Here is an 18,860-nt window from a genome sequence, read left to right on the forward strand (position 1 = left end):
CTTCTGTAAAAGGAAGATAGTAATAGTAGCTATCTCAGGGTTGCCATTGAGGAGCAAATGAACTAATATGCTTAGGACCCTGGAACAATGTATGACACCTGCTAAGTGATAGCTGCTATTATTGCTTTTGTTACTGTTATCACTCCTACTGGCACTGCTTATTCTTGCATCAGTCCAGTTACACAGAGCTTGACAGGCTTGGGTAAGATCTGTGTCCATAGGAGGAAGGACTCTCACCAAAGAAAGGCAGAGTCAGAGATGAGGAATGTTCAGGCAGATGAATCTGCTTCTTGCTACATGGGGTTCTTGGGGGCTGTCTGTTGAGATTGGAGGTGCTCTGAAGTGAAAGGAAAGAGAGAGAAGAACCTTTTTTATCCTAACTTAGATTTCTTCCCTGGCAAAGAACTCTAGTCCATGTCTCTGTTGAAGGAGATAGAAATTTACATATTTAACTTCCATTGACCTTCTGGTCCAAAGACCAATTCCATTCTGTGTCAGTCAGGACTTTGCTTCACATTGTGTCATGATTCTATGAAGGTTCTACATACAGATTAGTGTCAGAATTCCTTAGCCCAGTATTTAATACCTGCCACAGTCTGATCCTCTGTCCTACTTTTCAACCTCTGGGACTTTGTCTGAAACTTTACCAAATAAATCAAAATGAACACTGAGGTTGTATTAATGAAATAATAAATCTTTATATCTACATTAGTTAAATAGCCAACGTGTAACAAATTGCCCTAAAATTTAACAACTTAACACCAGGAACATTGTTGATCTCAGTTTCTCTGGTAGGGAATCTAGGTGTGGCTTAGCTGGGTCCTTTGGCTTACGGTCTCAAAGCTGCACTCAGAGTGTCAGCCAGGGCTAAGGTCATGTCAAGATTCTACTGAGGAAGTGGTATTTCCGTACACACTCACATTGTTGTTGGCAGGATGCAGTTCCTCATGGGTTGTCAGACTAAAGGCCTCAGTTACTCCTTGGCTTTTGACTGGAGGCAGCCCTGAGTTCCTTGCCTTGTGGGCTTCTCTGTAGGGCAATATAGCAGTTTGCTTCATCAGTGAACAGAGAGTCAGAAGAAGCAAGAAAGAAGTCATTGGCTTTTGTAACTTAGTCTTAGAATGACATTCCATCACGTTTGCCCTATTATTCATTAGAAGCAAGTAGATGGCTCTACCCACAGCCAAAGGGATTACACAGGGGCATGAACCCCAGAAGTGGGGATTGATCATCTAAGAGCCATTTTGGAAGCAGCCCACCACACTTAGGAAGTAACATGTCAGTTAAAGTAATGCTAGCTAGCTCCTGTGACAACAGATAAATCCTAAAATGTGAGCCGTAATGTAATAGATGGTCCTTCCTCATTCATATAAAGGGTGAGTGAGTGGGCTGCTCTATTCTACAGAATTATGCTAGTATCCATGCTGAAGGAGTCATTGCCATCTGCACAAAGATAACTTACAGAGTTGTCTTGGCTGGCAATGTTCCAGAAGGCAGACAGGGAAATCTAAGTGACTGGAGACTCACATTGGCAATTTTTATGGGCCTGTGTTTCATGTCCACGCACATGCCTTTGGACAGAATTCCGTCACATGACACCACATAGATGCAAGGGGCCTTGGGAAATGTAGTTCCTGGTTGGGCAGCTACCTCCCAACAACAGCTGTCCCCTATAGAAAAGAAGCATGAATCTTTGGTGGACAGCCAGCCAGGTCTGCCACAGATGTGCAGACATTTATGAAATCCTTTCACATGCATTATTTCATTTACTTTTCATCATAGCTTATGCTATCAGCATTATTATTCTCATATTAAAGGAGAGGCAAGGCAAGGGGGCAGAGTAGGCTCCATGCCCAGCACAAAGCCTGACGCAGGACTTGATTTCACAACCCTGATATCATGACCTGAGCTGAAATCAAGAGTTGAACCCTTAGACAGCTGGCCCACCCAGGCACCCCCTTATTCTCATTGTATAGACAGGGTAACAGATTGGCATATCTTGGGAACACTTAGGGTTGTATAATTAGAACATTGTTCAAGTTCCTGTCTGCCGCTTACAATCTGTGACTATGGAAAAGTGATTTAAGCTCTCCATGCCTCTGTTGTCTCATCTGTGAGATGGGGACAGTAAGATCTAGGCATTGTCGTCATAAAGATTTCATATGCTGCTTGTAAGTCACTTAGCATTACATCTGGCATATGTAAGTGCTTACGGAGTATTAGGTATGAGGCAGATAATCATCATGTCATGTCTGAAGATAAAGAAGTTGAGGCTAAAAGATGTTAAATGATTTACCCCAAACTATCCAACTAATACATGAGATGAGAGCCAGGATGAGGAAGCTGGGGATTTTAGGTAACAACTTCCCTCCCTTTTAAGTTGCTTTACAGAGGCCGTTCTGCAGATTGCTATGGAAAACAGCAGTGAGTAAACCCTGAACTAAAGACACTGTGCCAAATGTCCCCTTCCCCACCAGTGTGATGGCTCCAGGGTCCCAGGAGAATCAACGCTGCGTCACCTTGTTAGCACAGCTGTTCCTCTTTAATTCCACCTTTGCCTTTTTGTATGAAACCCGCTGACTGAGTGCCTCCTTTATATTTGTACTCATAGGTCCTCCAAGGCCTATATTTCAAGGTCTTTGTTTATAAATAGGCTCTGTCTTGCTAACTAGATAGAAGCACAGGAAATGATGTAAGATGAGATATTTCATTAGACTCTTAAATTTTATCACATTTCTCCTACAGGCTTGTTTGCTCTAAAAGAACAGAAAAGCAGTTTGCATGCTAAGCAGTCAGTTGCAGAAGCACACCTTTGGGTGGGGTAGCTTGGCCATCAAATGCTGTAAATCCAGTAGGAGTAGGACACCAAGACGTATCCTCAGAGGCTGCAGTGCTCTTTTCAGGTCCTCTGCCCTTTCTGTCATACAGAGTGGGGAGGAAGCAAAAACAGACGTGTAGAATACTATCAGTGTTTCCAAAGCAGTGGATTTGTGGCCATAGGCAGGCAGGTTCACAGAACTTTAGGACACAACTCAGACCCTTAGTTTCAATAAGTCTTTAAGATGAATGACTTCTGGCATGGGCCAGAACCACATGAAATCCACTTGACTGTGGATTGTCAGGAGAAATTTCAGCTTTTATCAGTTAAAAAATAAAATGTCTTTTAGTCTCAGCCAATTCCTATCTTTCATCTTGGTTTCTAGTCAGACCACCACTTGATAGAAATCTTGCCACATAATCTTCCCTGTCAATGACATTGATTAAAACTTATATTTAGTTCATTTCCTGGTGAAAAGCTAGAGATTAGTTAGTCTGTGCATCTCCATGTGTTACTGTCAGTATTCTATACCATCACATCACAACAATTTGTCATTCTCTGGCACATGTTTTATACATAGTTTTTTCTTTAGATTCTGTATTCAGATTATTTAAGCATTTCAGAGGATTTTCCTCTTTCAAACCAGTTGGCCAAGTAGTTGCTAATCTTTCTTTGTTCAGAGTCTTATAAGAACACTGTTGTTTGCATTTTTGAAGTGCCAGAAAAAATATAGGTAGCATCTTTATAATGCCAGACATTCGAGGTGAAAAAAAGAAAAAGAAAGTGAATTTGTCATCTAAATATATCTAATTATCCAAATCCAGATAAAAAGCTGAAACTGAGTTGTAATTAAATTGTGTTTATGAGACCTGGACATTGCAGATCATATGAAACTCTCCACCCAGGGCACCACCTCCTGTTTCATTTTCAGTGACTGTCCATCCTCACCCCATCCCTAACCTCTAGGAACCAATGTCCACGAGGCCCGGAACATTCTCAGTAACAGCAGACTCCCCATTACTTCGGCCGTCGACCTGGAGGATGCAGCCAAGAAGTCTGTGGCCAGCGTGGCTAAGAAATGACAGCTTTGTCCTGACACCGTAGAGGAAGAAGTCCATTTTGCCATAAAAAAGGAATGTTTCTCTCATCACTGTGAAGGAAATGGTTATCCCATTGGGAAAAAAGGGAGAGGGGATGAGCCAGGGGATGAATCACTGTATGAAAGATCTTAAATCTGCATCTTCTTGAATAAGACAGCTAGATAGCCTAAATAATCTGATTTCACATATTAGAGTCTTTATTAATGTCTGTTCTCATACTTTTCCATCATGGTAAGCCTGCTCTTAGGCATTGTTTTGCCAACTTTAGGGGAGCAGTCTCTTTGGCCAAACAGAGTGTGTATGTATGGAATTTGAGATCAGACCCTGGTTCATTTACAACGATTTTACAACAATTTTTAATCTTAAAAGAATCATATACTGTAAAAAACTCAAAAAAGATTACGTTTAGCAGATTATCAAAAAGGCACAGCTAAGACATTCAAAACTATTGCACACTGCAACAGCTTTTACAAGTTCTAATTCCAGCACGCTTAGAAAATCCATGAATGTTCCAAAACATATTATTTTATAGTGGAAAACGCACATTAATATCCCACACGTGCATTCTACCATTTGCCTTAATATTGAATATACTGTTTACCTCACACTAAAAATAAAGCCAGAAGCCTTATTTGTGATTTTGTCAGAGAAGATTCTATTTCAAAGTCAAAACCAAAGAATGCTGATTCTTATGGAAATCTCCATAATTAAGTCATTTCAAGATGAAACAGTGCTGAAGATCAAATTATGTTGTATCAGTATCTTTTCTTCCCCTCCCTGTTGCCTCCAGAATCTACCAGCTGGGAAAAATGTGTCTTTTTCTCATAATATCCATTTTTGTGGTGGGAAAGAATTTGAATTATGTCTATGTTTAAATTTGGGTAAATTTTTATCTGTACACAAATTTAAATAAAATCCTCTGTTTTGTAAGCTCTAAGGTTTGTGTATTTCTCATTTTGGTCAATTTCATTCCTCAGACAATTTCTCTTTTACTCTTAGGCGTGACTCCAAAATTGGAGATTTTGAGTTATTCTGGGATTATTTTAGTTCCATTTAACTTTGTCAACAGCCATTTCTGTTAGCAGATTATGCAAGGAAAGAATAACATTTTTATGTAAACCAGAAATCCAGGTAAGTGTCACAGATGTCTAACAGGTTAAAATGTGACTTCAGTCTGTGCAATGCTAAAGGAAATGCATATGTGTAAACTTATCCTATTTAGTGAGGCTCATCTGCCAGCATTAAAGGTTTTTCTCCTAGTGTACAAATGTTTAGCAGACCAGACTTTTCTATTTGTTGTTTTTTTTTGTTGTTGTTATCAGTTTACACTGTTCTCATAAATTTCACATATGGACAACAGTTAAGAAGTCATTTTTTCTAGCTTCATATTTGCTGTGGAGAAAAAAAAACATTTGATCAGTCTATGTCCTTTTTTAATCGTTATGCAATGAATGAAAAATATTAACAGTGTCTTTTTAGATGTTATTTGGTTCTTGATCACTTGATAACCAATTAGTATGGTAAAAGAAATACATACATTGTCAATTAGACAAAAATCAGGCCCTTTGTAAAAGCCTATGTTCACATAGCTATTTATACTGTTGTCTAATGAAGACTTAGGAGGAGTAGGTAAAGGAATCATGTCACCCATGTGATTATTTTCTAAAAGGGTTAATACAGGCACCTGGGTGGCTCATTGGTTGAGCATCTGCTTTTGGCTCCAGTCGAGACCGTGGAGTCCTGAGATCGAGTCCCGCATTGGGCTCCCCAAGGGGAACCTGCTTCTCTCCTTGCCTATGTCTCTGCCTCTCTCTGTGTCTCTCATGAATAAATAAGTAAAATCTTAATAAAATAAAGGGTTAATAACAAGCAAACAGCCCTTTATTTCCAAATGCACAGTTATTTGTCAGAATTGAGGTGTTTTTTTTTTCATCTCTTGGAAGATCCAAGTGTCTGAGTTTATGTTGCTCACATGGTATCTTGGTGCTGAGCAACAGCATAGTTTCCATAAGTATTTGTAGAATGAATCACTGGTACATGTGTGTTGACCCAAAAATTATGACTGATGACACGGGGTAGAATTGGGGACAATTGGAGTTGGTGGATCTGAAGTCCTCCATACGTTACCTGTACCAGCATTCCCTATATTTCTGACCTTCCAGATCCCCTTTAAGTCTGTTTCCTGTACTGTATATAAGTATGAACAGTAATTTCCTTTAAATCAGATCAGTATTTTTTTAAACTTGGCCCTGTTCTAAGCAAGAATATCATGAAAGGAGGTGACAGTCTAAACATAGTACTTAGTATGCAAGAAGCTTACAGAGTAGTATACACTTTTGACTTGGACTGCTTTGCACATGAGATTTTAATGATTTGCTAGTCTATGCATCATTCTCCTGAAACAAGCATCAGATTTAGAGATGAAAGTCCTGACCCTCCCACTTAACCAACATTCACTTCTTTTGAATTGATTAACCTATGATATTCGTCTAGACTCTTGTAATGACAAAAACCTAACTCAGGCTTAAGAAAAATGGGGGAGAACTGTTTTGCTCTTGTGATTATAAAAGACGGAGGTTCTGGTTACAGTTAAGGTTGGATCCAAAGACTCAAAACCTCAGAACTTGGACTTAGCATTTCAGAGCAGCTTGTCTGATGTTGGCTTCATTCTCAGCCCATTTCCACAAGCTGACAAAATGGCAGCTGTTCATGCCCTGGTATATATTTTTCAAGTTTAGCATCCCTGAAAGAAAAAGAGAGAGGGGATGAGAAAGAAAATGAAAAGAAGGAAGAGAGGGGGAAGGAGAAAAGAAAAGAATGAAAAAAGAAAAGAAGAAGGAAAGGAAAGGAAAGGAAAGGAAAGGAAAGGAAAGGAAAGGAAAGGAAAAAAAGAGAAAGAAAAAGAAAGAAAGAAAGAAGAAAGAAAGAAAGAAAGAAAGAAAGAAAGAAAGAAGAAAGAAAGAAAGAAAGAAAAAGAAAGAAAGAAAGAAAGAAAAAGAGGAAGAAAGAAGAAAGAAAGAAAAAGAAAGAAAGAAAGAAAGAAAGAAAGAAAGAAAGAAAGAAAGAAAGAAAGAAAGAAGAAAGAAAAGAAAAGAGAAAAAGTAAAAAGAAAAAGAAAAAAGGGAGGGAAGAGGAACGAAGGAGGGAAGCTACTCTCTCCTGGTAATTGTAAGGAACATAGCAGGATTAAGATGACCGACTATTTTTGGCCAGGAAACAGTCCCTGAATCAGTCTTTCTGGCCAGGAGTTCATAGGGCTCTGATGAGGTTGTGTTCAGAGATTTGGCCTGGGACTTGAGACCACCCTGACCCAAACTACCAGAGCTGAGTGTGAGGGAAGGAGGAGTAGTTCCATAAGGAAAACTGGAGATGTATAAGTACAATATTTTCAGGGAAGGAAAAATAAGAGATGACAACCACATTCATCAACCATGAAGCAATGAGGCTGAAAAAATTACTCTAAAGATGCTTCCAACTCTAGAATTTCATGGTTCTATTTTATTAAGTTCTTACTGGTTCTTTGAAGTACATTTTTACCTAGGCATACAAGTTTCTAGGTTTTTTTGTATAGATGTTACTTGAGTCATCTAAATATTTAATCTAAGTTGAACAGTAATGTCCATCTAAGAAATAACAACATTATGGCACTTAGCTCAATTTTGGTTTTGTATTTAAGTTTTAATTCAATCCATACATTAGTAAAATAACCAGGAAACTTTAAAGGATCTGACTAGATCTGTGAATCATTTTTAATTAGTTCTTTTGTGATTTATATACTATATACATCTCTCTCAATTTGCTGTCTGAGGGGAGGATATTATCCTAAAGAATTATATTGGTTTTTTATTCAAGGTCTTAATAAAACTGAGAAGAAAAATTATGTTTTAGCATTTCTAAATTAAACATGTAAAAGCCTGTAATCATTTGTAGGATGCAATCTATGTTCAAAAAATTAAAATAAATGAAAAACATGTAGTATTTGTTTTTTTTTAAAAAAAAAAAAGTGTGGGGAAGAGCAAGGAAGAATATGTTCTTACATATTCTTCTAGATCTGGAGTTGGCAAGTTAAGACCTGAGGGGTTATTTTAGTAAATAAAGTTTTATTGGGAGCACAACCATGCCTATTTATGCTCCTATTAATGGCTGCTTTCATGCTGCAACAGCAGAGGTTAACTGGTTGTGATAGAGACTTTATGACCCTAAAATACTTATTACTTGTTTTTTTATAGAAAAATACAGATAAATTCTATCTATATAGATAAATTTTAAAAATACAGTATTACTCCAAAAATGACAGCAACACATTACTACTTCCAAGCCAGGGAAAGACAGATTTAGACATTAAAGTGAAACCAGTGAGTAAGTAGGAAATAGGATCTCCAATCTTTCCATTTTAAACCTTGGAAGAACTTAGCAGTGTACAAAAGGCCATTTACCAATGAAAACTTACTCCATTATGTTAATTTGTGCCTTCTCATCGCCACCAAAATTGCCTGCAGGTAGCTTGGTGTGCTATTGAACATATGCTATTCTTAATTACTTACAGGTGTGTTGGAATAATATCAAATCATGGCTATGAATATTGAACTCCCAAAGAGTTTACCTCTTGAGTCATCCTCAAAGTGATCCTTGCTAGAGACTATTGTGCATAATTTAATCTTGAGGTCCTGGGATGATAAGAAAGCAAGAGAAAAGTGATTTCGGTGCACCTGATGCCCACAGCTGCTGCAGAGGCATTAATTCCATTTCACCATTGAGGAAATAGTAACATAATCAGATAAAAGTTGTTCTGCTAAAGTTACATAGTGGCAAAAATTCAGGCTTCTGGAATTCTGGTGATCTTATCACTTCTCTGGCATTACTGCCCGATAGAACTTTCTTCAGTGATGGCGATGATAAGTATTGATGCTGGCCAATATGTAGCTGTAGCCACATGATACTTTTGAACTCTGAATTTTGTTGAAGTCTTAATTTCAGTTAATTCATGGCCACATGTTGTCGGTAGCTACTATATTGGACAGCACAGCTTTACAATCTAAATCTAATGAGTTTTAGAACGCATCACTTTCACATCAGAGAACCTCATGCTGATTCAGTGCTGACTGTCTGCCAGGAACTTTCCCTGTGCTGCCTTCATTAATCCCCTTAGCAACACTGTGAGTCTAGCATTCTTGTTTTACAGATGAGAACATTGTCTCCCAGGGAAGGTAAGAACATGACTGAGACCATACAAGTGGTATGTGACTGATCAGGATTGAAATTCTGATCTTCTGAATCCAAAGCCACTGCTCTTGGTTTTAAACCCATAAGGACCCCAGTTCAGAATAGTTGTGCTGCTTATAATCACAGATAATTTGAAAGAATGTTTGAGGCAAAGACATTGAGCAAACTAGGTTCTTGAATCAGTTTTCTTCTTAGTGTACCCCATATTTTGAAAAACAAAATTTAAAAACTCAAAGATATCTTATGCAATTGGACAAGTTGTATGGACTACAATGGGAATGGCACCTTCCAGGTGTCACGCAGTACATAAGGCAAGAGCTATTTTCTAGGGAACTAGTTCCAAGTCCCTTTTCATTAATTCATTGCCTCCCCCAATATACAAAACCATGATCGCCCAATAAGACAAAAGGCAGGAGAGATGAAGGCTGGAGACAGTATTATCACAGCAATAGGAAATTTAGTTAGCGATATCACCTTTCTTCTGGAGAACATTAGGCCCAGAAATCTTGTCTCATATTTTGACATTTGAAATAGGCCAGTTGCAATTCTTAGGCACCTTATGTCAAACTTAATAAGTCCAAAATTAATTAGATTTCATATGCCAACTATGGAAAAAATAGTCTTTTTTTTTTCTTGTTCCTCCCTTATATGTACAGAGGGAGTACATGGAGACATGATGTTTTAACTGGGAGCTCCTTTATCTAACTCTTCTTACAGCTCAGGGAGAAAGAAATGAAGTCAAGTCATTAATATAGCAATCAAGAGATCTATTCTGAGCTCAGAGCCTAGGACAAATGGAAAGTTTTGAAGATTCTTACTTGGAGTTTGTTTTCCATTTTCTTTTAGTGCTGGATATTTGTGTGCTCCAAATCCTTATAATTATTTGCCCTGAGCAAGAAAAAAAGGGGGGGGGTGAGTTTTTTAAAGACCTTGTATTAAAAAGCACATATTACAACAAAGACTAAATTGTACTTCATTGAAATTTTTTTAAATTGCAGAAAACTCTTCCAGAAAGTGGAAATAATCCAGATGTCTACCAACTGAAAAGTGGATAAATAACATAGGGTATATCCATACAAGGGAATACTACTCAGCCATTAAAAGGAATGAAGCGCAGAAATGGTACAGTATGGGTGAATTTTGAAAGCATTCCTAGATGAAGGAATCCTGTCACAAAGGCTACATACTGTATGATTTCATTGCAGGAAATGCTGGTAATAAATCAATCTATAGAGACAGTGTGTAGATTGTAGTTTCCAGGAGTGGAGGGGAGAGGAGAGTGAGGAGTGACTGCTGAGGGGTTTAGGGTTCTCTTTTGGGGTGAAATTAGATGGCGGTGATGGTTGCAAAACTTTTTGAATATCCATCCTAAATACCACTGAACTATATACTTTTAAAGGGTGAATTTTACAGTATATGAACTATGTCTCTAATCATTTTAGATAGATGATGGATAGATAGATGGAAGACTTTGTATTAGGATTTCATGTGTTAATAAAAGCATAGGTTCAGTTTTGTTTCCAGGTCTTGGTATCTATTATCTCATGATTATAGTCAGATGACTCTACCAGTTGGTGCTCATTTTTTTTTTTTTTTTTTATGTGCTCATGGAAAGACTAGTAGTAACCTTCCTTTCTGGATTTCAATGAAAAATCTATTAGTTTTGAAAATAATCTGAACCTCTGTCTATAAAAAAGTCATTATTTCCCACCTAAGAAACTAAGTCTTGGAATATTTAATTTTTCTTTTTTAAATAACCCCTAGCTTTATATATTTGCTTTAAAGATTGCCTTTGAAAGATGCCTTTCATAGGCATACACTTTAAGAAAGAACTCTAGCTTTCTGTGGTTTACAGTGTTACACAGTTTGTGTGAACACATTGATATTTATAAACTTTCAGAATATTTCCTGTGGATTTCAAAAACATTTTTAAAGATATTTGAATGCATTGAAATGCATTAAACTATATCTTTCCATAGTTTTATTTTTAATTTTTACAAAAAACCCAGTTGTGTTATCAATAAGCATTCTAATAAGCAAGATTGGCAAGAACATAGGGGAATAGATATTTCTCTTTAGTTTGGCAATCGCTAAGGAATTGGTAAAACTTTTCTGGAGGGCAAAGTTTTGGTACAGATTAACAGACTTAAAAATGTTCATAGTTGCACCTCTGCTGGATGGCCTCAGGTGAAACAGGAAGAGAGAACACCTGCACTGATCTGTCTGACTGAAGCACAAGCTAGAAGCTCTGTGTTGAAAGCAGAAATGATCTCACGCGAAAGGGTCTCTCTCCTCACCACCATTGTGATGACAGCATACACTCCCAACTAGCTCAAGGTAACCGTGTCCTGGAATGCGTAACAAAGTCAGAGGAGACAGCATGCCATAATTCTTCTAACCAAGACTGCAGATAGGCCTGGTTATGGTACACACATCACCACCCATCCCCAGCATTCCTACCACTGGCACATAGACTTAGGAAAGGAGTTGGAACATCACTTCCCAGCCCTCAGAATGGTAGACAACTGCTCTCTGATAAGGTGGACTGAGAATCAAAGAGAATTTGCACCTGCAACTTAAGAACAAAGAGTAGAGAGATGTAGTGATTTTTGTTAATCATGAGCAAGATTAAAAGAAAGTAGGATGTCTTTGCCACATGGTAAAGGAGAGAGAGGAACAGGGATAGAGGGACAAGAGCACCACACATACAAATAATCTTTTTTTTTTTTTTTTTTGGAAAAGTGTATATTAAAGAAATAGAAAAAAAATCCCTGGAAGACCTTCATGGTGTAGAAGAATGTGAGAAGAATATTAATTCAGTTAATAAACACAAATATGCTCAGACTGACTTAGAGGAAGAAAAGACAGCTGAGAAAAACCAATTGAGGACCAGCACAATATTCAAGAACTAATAAATCACAAGGACCAATGAATTTTAAATATCTTGCAATGCACAGGAGACCCCTACCCCTATAGGGAAGAATTTTCCAGCCCCAAATGTCAATAATGTCAAGGCCGAAAAACCTGATTTAACTGCATTTGTTAATATACCATAGTAAGAGTGGATTATTGGTGTAACTAAAATGAAAATATCAAAACAATAAAAAAGAAGGTACCGAATTGAAAAACAAACTGAAACACGTAAAATGAAAGATTGTATGATTCACAATGAATGCAGGGAGGAATGAAGAAATAAAAGCTACTACGAGAAACTGTTAGGGATAATCCAACATAAGGATGATCCAGGTCTCTTGGATAGCCCTACAACTGAAAACCCACAACTGAAAATGAGTCATGCTAAAAATACAATAGGAGAAAATCTTATTGGAAAGAGTGTGTAATTGTGCCTAAATACTGAAAAAGACCACTGTTTTTCAGCAAGCATCAATAACAAAAATTGATATTTTAAAGACAGAAATTCCCAATTTGAGGATAAAAGGAGAATCCTTCCCATCTGATCGCACAAAGAAGAAAATACACAAGGAAAACATATTGGACTTATATTTCTCTCCAGCCTCTTCTTTAGTATCAGAAGACAGTGAAACACAAAAACCTTTAAAATTCTTAGGGAAAGAAAGTGTTACCCAAGAATATCTTAACCAGTGAAATAAGCACTTTCATCATATTATTGTCTGTGAGAGAGAAAGACTGGGGTATAACTTCAGTATGTGAAAGTAGTGAATTGAACAAATAAATTATATTCTATCTAAGCAATGGAATGCTACGTAGCCATTAAGAATGATGAAGTAGACAGGCTTGTTTGTGGAATAGTGTTCATAGTTTATGCTGCAGAGGAACAGTAACAAAACATTATATATGATCATTTTTTAACAATTTATCCATTATACATGTATCTCTCCTCTCTCTCTCTCTCTCTCTCTCTCTCTCTCTCTCAATCTGTGTGTGTGTGTATATATATATATACATGTATATATAAAGTTTATATAAATATATATATTTATATATAAAGCTGATCATAAGGATATAAACTACGTTTGCTAGAAAAATAGGTGTCTTGTTTTTTTGTGGGGTTTTTTTTTTTTTATTTAACTTAATGGTTCTCAGCCGGGGGCAGTTTTGCTCCTCCTCCCCCTCAAGACATCTGGCAATATCTGAAGACATTTTTGTCTGTTACAACTGGGAGAATGCCAGTCACTTCCAATAGCATCAAGGATGCAGCAAAACAGCCTCACAGGACAGCCCTCCACAACAAAAAACGTATTCAGCCCAAAATCAATAATGCTAAGATTGAGAAATGCTTATTTAATTGTATTTATGAATTTATTGTAGTAAATATGGGTTATTGGTATAATAAAAATGAAGTTGCCAAGAGAAAATTACTACCTAAAGTGCAAATGGAGAAGAGTTTGCTTAGTAGATGAATGTATTCAACTGAAAGGATATAAATTAATTTATTCAGTCTCTAGTTAGGGATCTTGGATTAATTTGCAATGCAAATCTTCTATAAGAGTGCAAACTTATGTAAGTTATACTGTTCTTTTAAATAACTTTCTCTTCAGGGAGCATATATATTACATTATGAAAGAAAAGAAAATATGGTCAATACAGACTGTAAGTAAAAATTGGTTTCGAAAATGGTCTATTTAAATAACATTTAAAAGTCTCTTCATTAACTTTATGTTGTAGTGTTTCAGAATAAATGCTGATTTTAGTTATAGGCCTGGATTAGAATATTCCAATAGGGATTGGAATAATTAGTGATTCTCAACGAGTACATGTTTCATGGATATGCCCCCCAACTTTGTTCAATACACAAATTGTTTTTTGCTACAGTATGAGTCATGATGTATTAACGGTGTGTATTGCATGTTGTTTGAAGCCCCTTAAATCTTTGAAGTGTGGTGTCTAAAATTCTAATATTTGAAATTATGCCACATAGTGTTCTGTCAATGAATGCCAAGGAGTATGTGGACCTATGTCAAGGCATTTAGTGGGGCTAAACCTTGCTGTTTAGGAAGAAGCAGAACCTAAATGTGACAAGCCTGAATGAGATTTTAATCTGTTTCTTAGAGTCTTCATGACCTGCAAGCACCTTGCATGAAGATTCCTTCACAAAGATGATTTTTAACATGGGCTCTCAGGATAAAAATGTTGAGAGAGATGGAATGGGGAAAATAATTCAGCATTCTTCCCAAGTTAAAATGAGAACTCAGGAAAAAGAGCTTATTCTATTATAAAATACCTAGTCACCTTCATTAAATGAGAGGTTATCTGGTGTAAAGCAGATTTCTTCAGTCTTTAAAAAGGACCAGCTCCTAAACAATCCACTAAGGCCTAAATTGCATGTTTTAAAACATATTGACTTGATTGTAAGAAGTTATTCAGCATTTGTGTTCATTCGTGGAGAAATGAGTGATTATATTTTGATATGTACAACTGGATAATTGACCCTTGAACAACATGGGTTTGAACTGCTTGGGTTCCCTCTTCATCCCTCTTGGATTTTTTTATTAATAAAACACTGTCCCTAATGCCTGTGTTGTTCGGGGTCAACCATACTTGCCTCTGTTAAGATGTAATTTATGACTGTCAAAAAAAAGTAATATAAGGACCAGCCAGGACCTCAGAAATATGACTCGTTTAAAAACAGGGTAGAGCTTTTTTCCTCCTGTGTGTATAAAAAAGCATGTTCAAGGCCATCACAATTCTTCCCAAACTGCAACAGAGTGCTGGATGGGACCAAATGCTGCTCGGTGTTGTCATCCCTGGTGTTCACGTTGTAAATATGGCTGGTGGGTTTCAGGTTCTTCTGAGGCTTTTCATCCTGAATCTAAAATTCTAGTACTTGAAAGTGTGCCATGAACACAAAACCTCTTCAGGATCACTGTCCCAGCATACGCCATTTTAAAATAGAGCTTGAAAAATGTAGCTAATTAAATTTAATTCAGACAAATGTTTATCTAACATCTGTTCTTCCCTGGCAAGATGGCAGCTGCTGGGAGAAGGCAGAATTAATAAAGAGGGACCCTCTACTGAAGGAGTGGATAATCCAGATGTCCTTAGAACTGTGCCTTGGAACTTGACAGGATTTTTAGAACGTGCTGGAAAATGAAACACTAGAAAAACCTGGCAAGAATTTCCCATAGATGATAAGCATACCACGTGTTCTTGTAATGTTTATGTCAATGTGAGGGATTTTATGTCTTTAGGGGAAGATTTCATGGATTCAAAAGATTTTTTAAAGATTTAAATTGATATGAAAGTTAATAATTGATTGAGTTATAAATTTTAAAGCCTACTTCCTAAAGTTATAGATCTTCTTATTCTATTTATAAATCCATCCAGTTTAACAAATCACTTTTAATGGGCCTTTGATTCATGCTTCAATCTGTTTTTAAACTGAGTAAGATTCTTTTAAACATTCAAACTGTACAAATTTAATACATTTTATTTTAGTTTTGAGCATTCTCCATTTTATGACAGGCCATCCTAAGCACTTAAGTAATTTCCATAAATTGAATAAAGTTAAAAATAGTCATTCTTAAATTATCTTAAACGTACTGATATGGTTTGTGTACTTAGTAAGTTTTCAATTTAAAATCTTGTCTTTATCAAGCGTTGACTCACACGTGTTAGATTGGAAACATGATGCTAACTTGTTCACCTTAACATTTCTTACACATAATAGTGCACAAAACGCCATATTTCACACAAATGTATTGAATATTTGAGTGTCTTAAACGTTTCTCTGCATAACTCTGAGTCTTCCTGGGTTAGCTGCAGCTGTAATAATAGCTAGGCACTTTGCCTGGACACAGGAGGGTGAGATGCTTCCTTACAGCCTGGTGAAGGTGGAATTCATTTTAGACTCCCTGCTCATCATTTGCTGGCTTGGCTAGGGGTGGGCCACAGGTTATCTGCAGTGTTTGGCCAAAGTAGAGAAGTGGCAGTCTGAGTGTTTTCTGACTTAATAGGCTATTCTTGTTCTTATCCTTTGTCTAGAAAGAACAGGCTTCTGTTGAGGCTTTTCCACATTGCTGGCTTTGCCAGCTCCAAGTCTGGAATATGTGGGGTAAAAAAAACAAAAACAAAAACAAAAAACAGGAAACGCATTGCTTTTTCTTCTTTGTTTCTTTTTCTTCTTCACCTGTAAGAGTCATCTTATGTTTGTTTAATACATAATGTGCAAGATTTATAGTTGTAATTACTGGGAGAAAAAGAGAAAAGTGCATCTATCTACTCCATTTTCCCATCAGTGGAAGATGGGAAACCATTTCTTAACCATTTCAACTGAGTTCATTTAGGGGAAGAAAAAATGCCCTAGTTCTCTAATTTTTTGCTAAGTTACTTATTTTTAACCACTAAAATAAATTTCAGTCGTGCTTTGTGTTAAAAATTAGACATTTAAGGGGATCCCTGGATGGCTCAGTGGTTTAGCGCCTGCCTTCGGCCCAGGGCATGATCCTGGAGTCCCGGGATCGAGTCCCAAGTCGGGCTCCCTCTGCTTCTCCCTCTGCTTGTGTCTCTACCTCTATCTCTCTGTGTGTCTCTCATGAATAAATAAATAAAATCTTTTAAAAAATAGACATTTAAGAAAATGTAAAAAAAATAAAAATTTAAATATTTTAGGGACTCCTGGGTGGCTTAGTCAGTTAAGCGTCTGACTCTTGGTTTCAGCATAGATCATGATCTCAGGGGTTGTGAGATGGAGCCCTGTGTTGGGACTCCACGTTCAACAGTGAGTCTCCCTAAAGATTCTCTATGTCCCTTCCCTGCCCCCAAAATAAATGAACAAATCTTTTTAAAAATTAAAGTCTTTCATTACTGCTAATATTCAAATCTTGGTATGCTTCCTTTCCTTCATTTTTCAATGCATACAGAGAGAGACAGATTTGTTGTACTGTTTAGGATTTTACTATGCATAGTTTTGTATCATTTTTCCTTTTTTTTTAAGATTTTATTTATTCATGAGAGACACAGAGAGAAGAGAGAGAAAGGCAGAAACATAGGCAGAAGAAGAAGCAGGCTCCCTGCAAGGAGTCTGATGTGGGACTCCATTCCAGTGCCCCAGGATTATGGCCTGAGCCAAAGGCAGACACTCAACCACTGAGCCACCCAGGTGCCCCCATTTTTCTTTTAACATTGTATCACAGGCATTTTTGTAGCCACCAGCATCTCTCTTTTAATTATCTTTTGAAACTAGCAACCCACATAATAGAAGTGAAACCAAAAATACTATTAGTCAGATATGCAGCATGCTCTCTACCTGGTCTCTTGAGAAATGTATTATTATATAATGGCACAGTAATGGGAATACACATTTCCAGGAAGGAGAAAGCTTTATATATGCTCCCACATTTAATTACTCAATAAAATCTTGTATTGAAGGAATGAGTATTAATGACAATGGAGACTCTAGTGTACCCTAACATTAATTAGATATCGGTGAATTTCTAGACCCTTTGAGAAAAAATGAGCTCTTACTTGGTGCAATCCAAAGATTTATCCCAGTGGATGATATTTCAGAGTTCTAACTTAGTTTTCCTTCTTGGCTGAGCAAGAAATGTTCAATTTGAACTCATGTCTTTGATTGAGTTTCACTGGCAACAGAACTCGACACAAAGATTCTTTTGCAAGTGATTTATTGAGGTCAGGTTTTCCAGAGAAGCATAAGGGGCTGAGAAGAATAGCGTAGTACAAAGGAACCCACTAGACAAAGATGATTTCAGGAGAGGTTTAGCTCAGCATGGTTCCATGGGAGCTCTAGAGCATGAATTATACCACAGAGGTTGTCTTACCCAGAAAGGAGCAGGCTGGACTATTCAATACCTGCATTAGCCAGTCATTGGTTACTGGCTTCCCTTGGTGGAGAAGTCTAGTTTGGGTAATTTCTAAGGTTTGTCTGAGTGAACCAACTGTCACATAAGGCCATGCCTCTAGAGAAGGATATAGATGTAAGTTGTTAACTGTCACCACCCACAGAAGGTGAGGATAGATGCATCTGCTACACTTCTGTCTTTATTCAATAAAAACTAGTGCAAGTGACTATATTTGGTATTGTCCACTGCGTTAGTGTACATTGGAGAACCAGGTAAACTCATGGACTTTGCAATCTTGTGTAGGTGACAGACTTATCAATATCACAAAAATTAGAATGTAATGATTCGCAGGAGACGTATCAGTAGAAAGTGCTGCAGTATAAAGTAACGTGAATATACTGTAAAGAAACTTTACTTACCCCAGGATAGAAGGAAAAGCTTTTGAGCTTAGAAATGATGAATGAATATACTCAACTAAGCAACTGACTAAGGTAAAGGACTGGAGAGAGAAGCACAGGAGGCCAATCCAGGTAGAGAGGGAACTGTGATGCAAAGATCCCATGCTGGGACATTCTCTTAAATAGGTATGTCTAATGTTGCTGAAGTACAGAGAGATAGGAAGAGTGTTGCTGATTTTACCCAATCAGCTGCCACAAGAATACTGTATAACAAATCATCTCAAAACTCAGTGGCATAAAATAAGAGGCATTTATTTTGCTCCTGAGCCGAATCAGTGATTTACATTGTACTCTTGCTGGTTATTCTAGTTTAAATTTGTCTGGGACACCTCACACGTGTCTCATCCTTCAGCATCCTTGCTGGGGCATGTCCTCACAGTCACAGAAAAGCAAGAACAAAACTAAAAACAAGCAAGCATTTTTAAGGCATCTGTTTGCATCACAACTGCTGATATCCCATTAGCCAAAGCAAGTCACACGA

The 18,860-nt window shown here is 37.3% G+C and overlaps 1 protein-coding gene across 3 annotated transcripts in view; it reads left to right on the top strand.

Annotated features, from left to right (window-relative positions):
- The window catches only part of SUCLG2 (succinate-CoA ligase GDP-forming subunit beta), a 254,132-nt gene extending 249,277 nt beyond the window's left edge, over positions 1–4,855 (top strand). For all 3 annotated transcript variants that reach the window (XM_072785456.1, XM_072785455.1, XM_072785457.1), the window contains one exon: positions 3,785–4,855. In XM_072785456.1, the coding sequence (XP_072641557.1) occupies positions 3,785–3,900 (116 nt within the window). In that variant the 3' untranslated portion in view covers positions 3,901–4,855. The remainder of the gene's footprint in view (positions 1–3,784) is intronic.
- Positions 4,856–18,860: the final 14,005 nt, after the last annotated feature.

The sequence above is a fragment of the Canis lupus genome, chromosome 19, assembly GCF_048164855.1.
Source record: "Canis lupus baileyi chromosome 19, mCanLup2.hap1, whole genome shotgun sequence".
Classification (NCBI taxonomy): domain Eukaryota; kingdom Metazoa; phylum Chordata; class Mammalia; order Carnivora; family Canidae; genus Canis; species Canis lupus.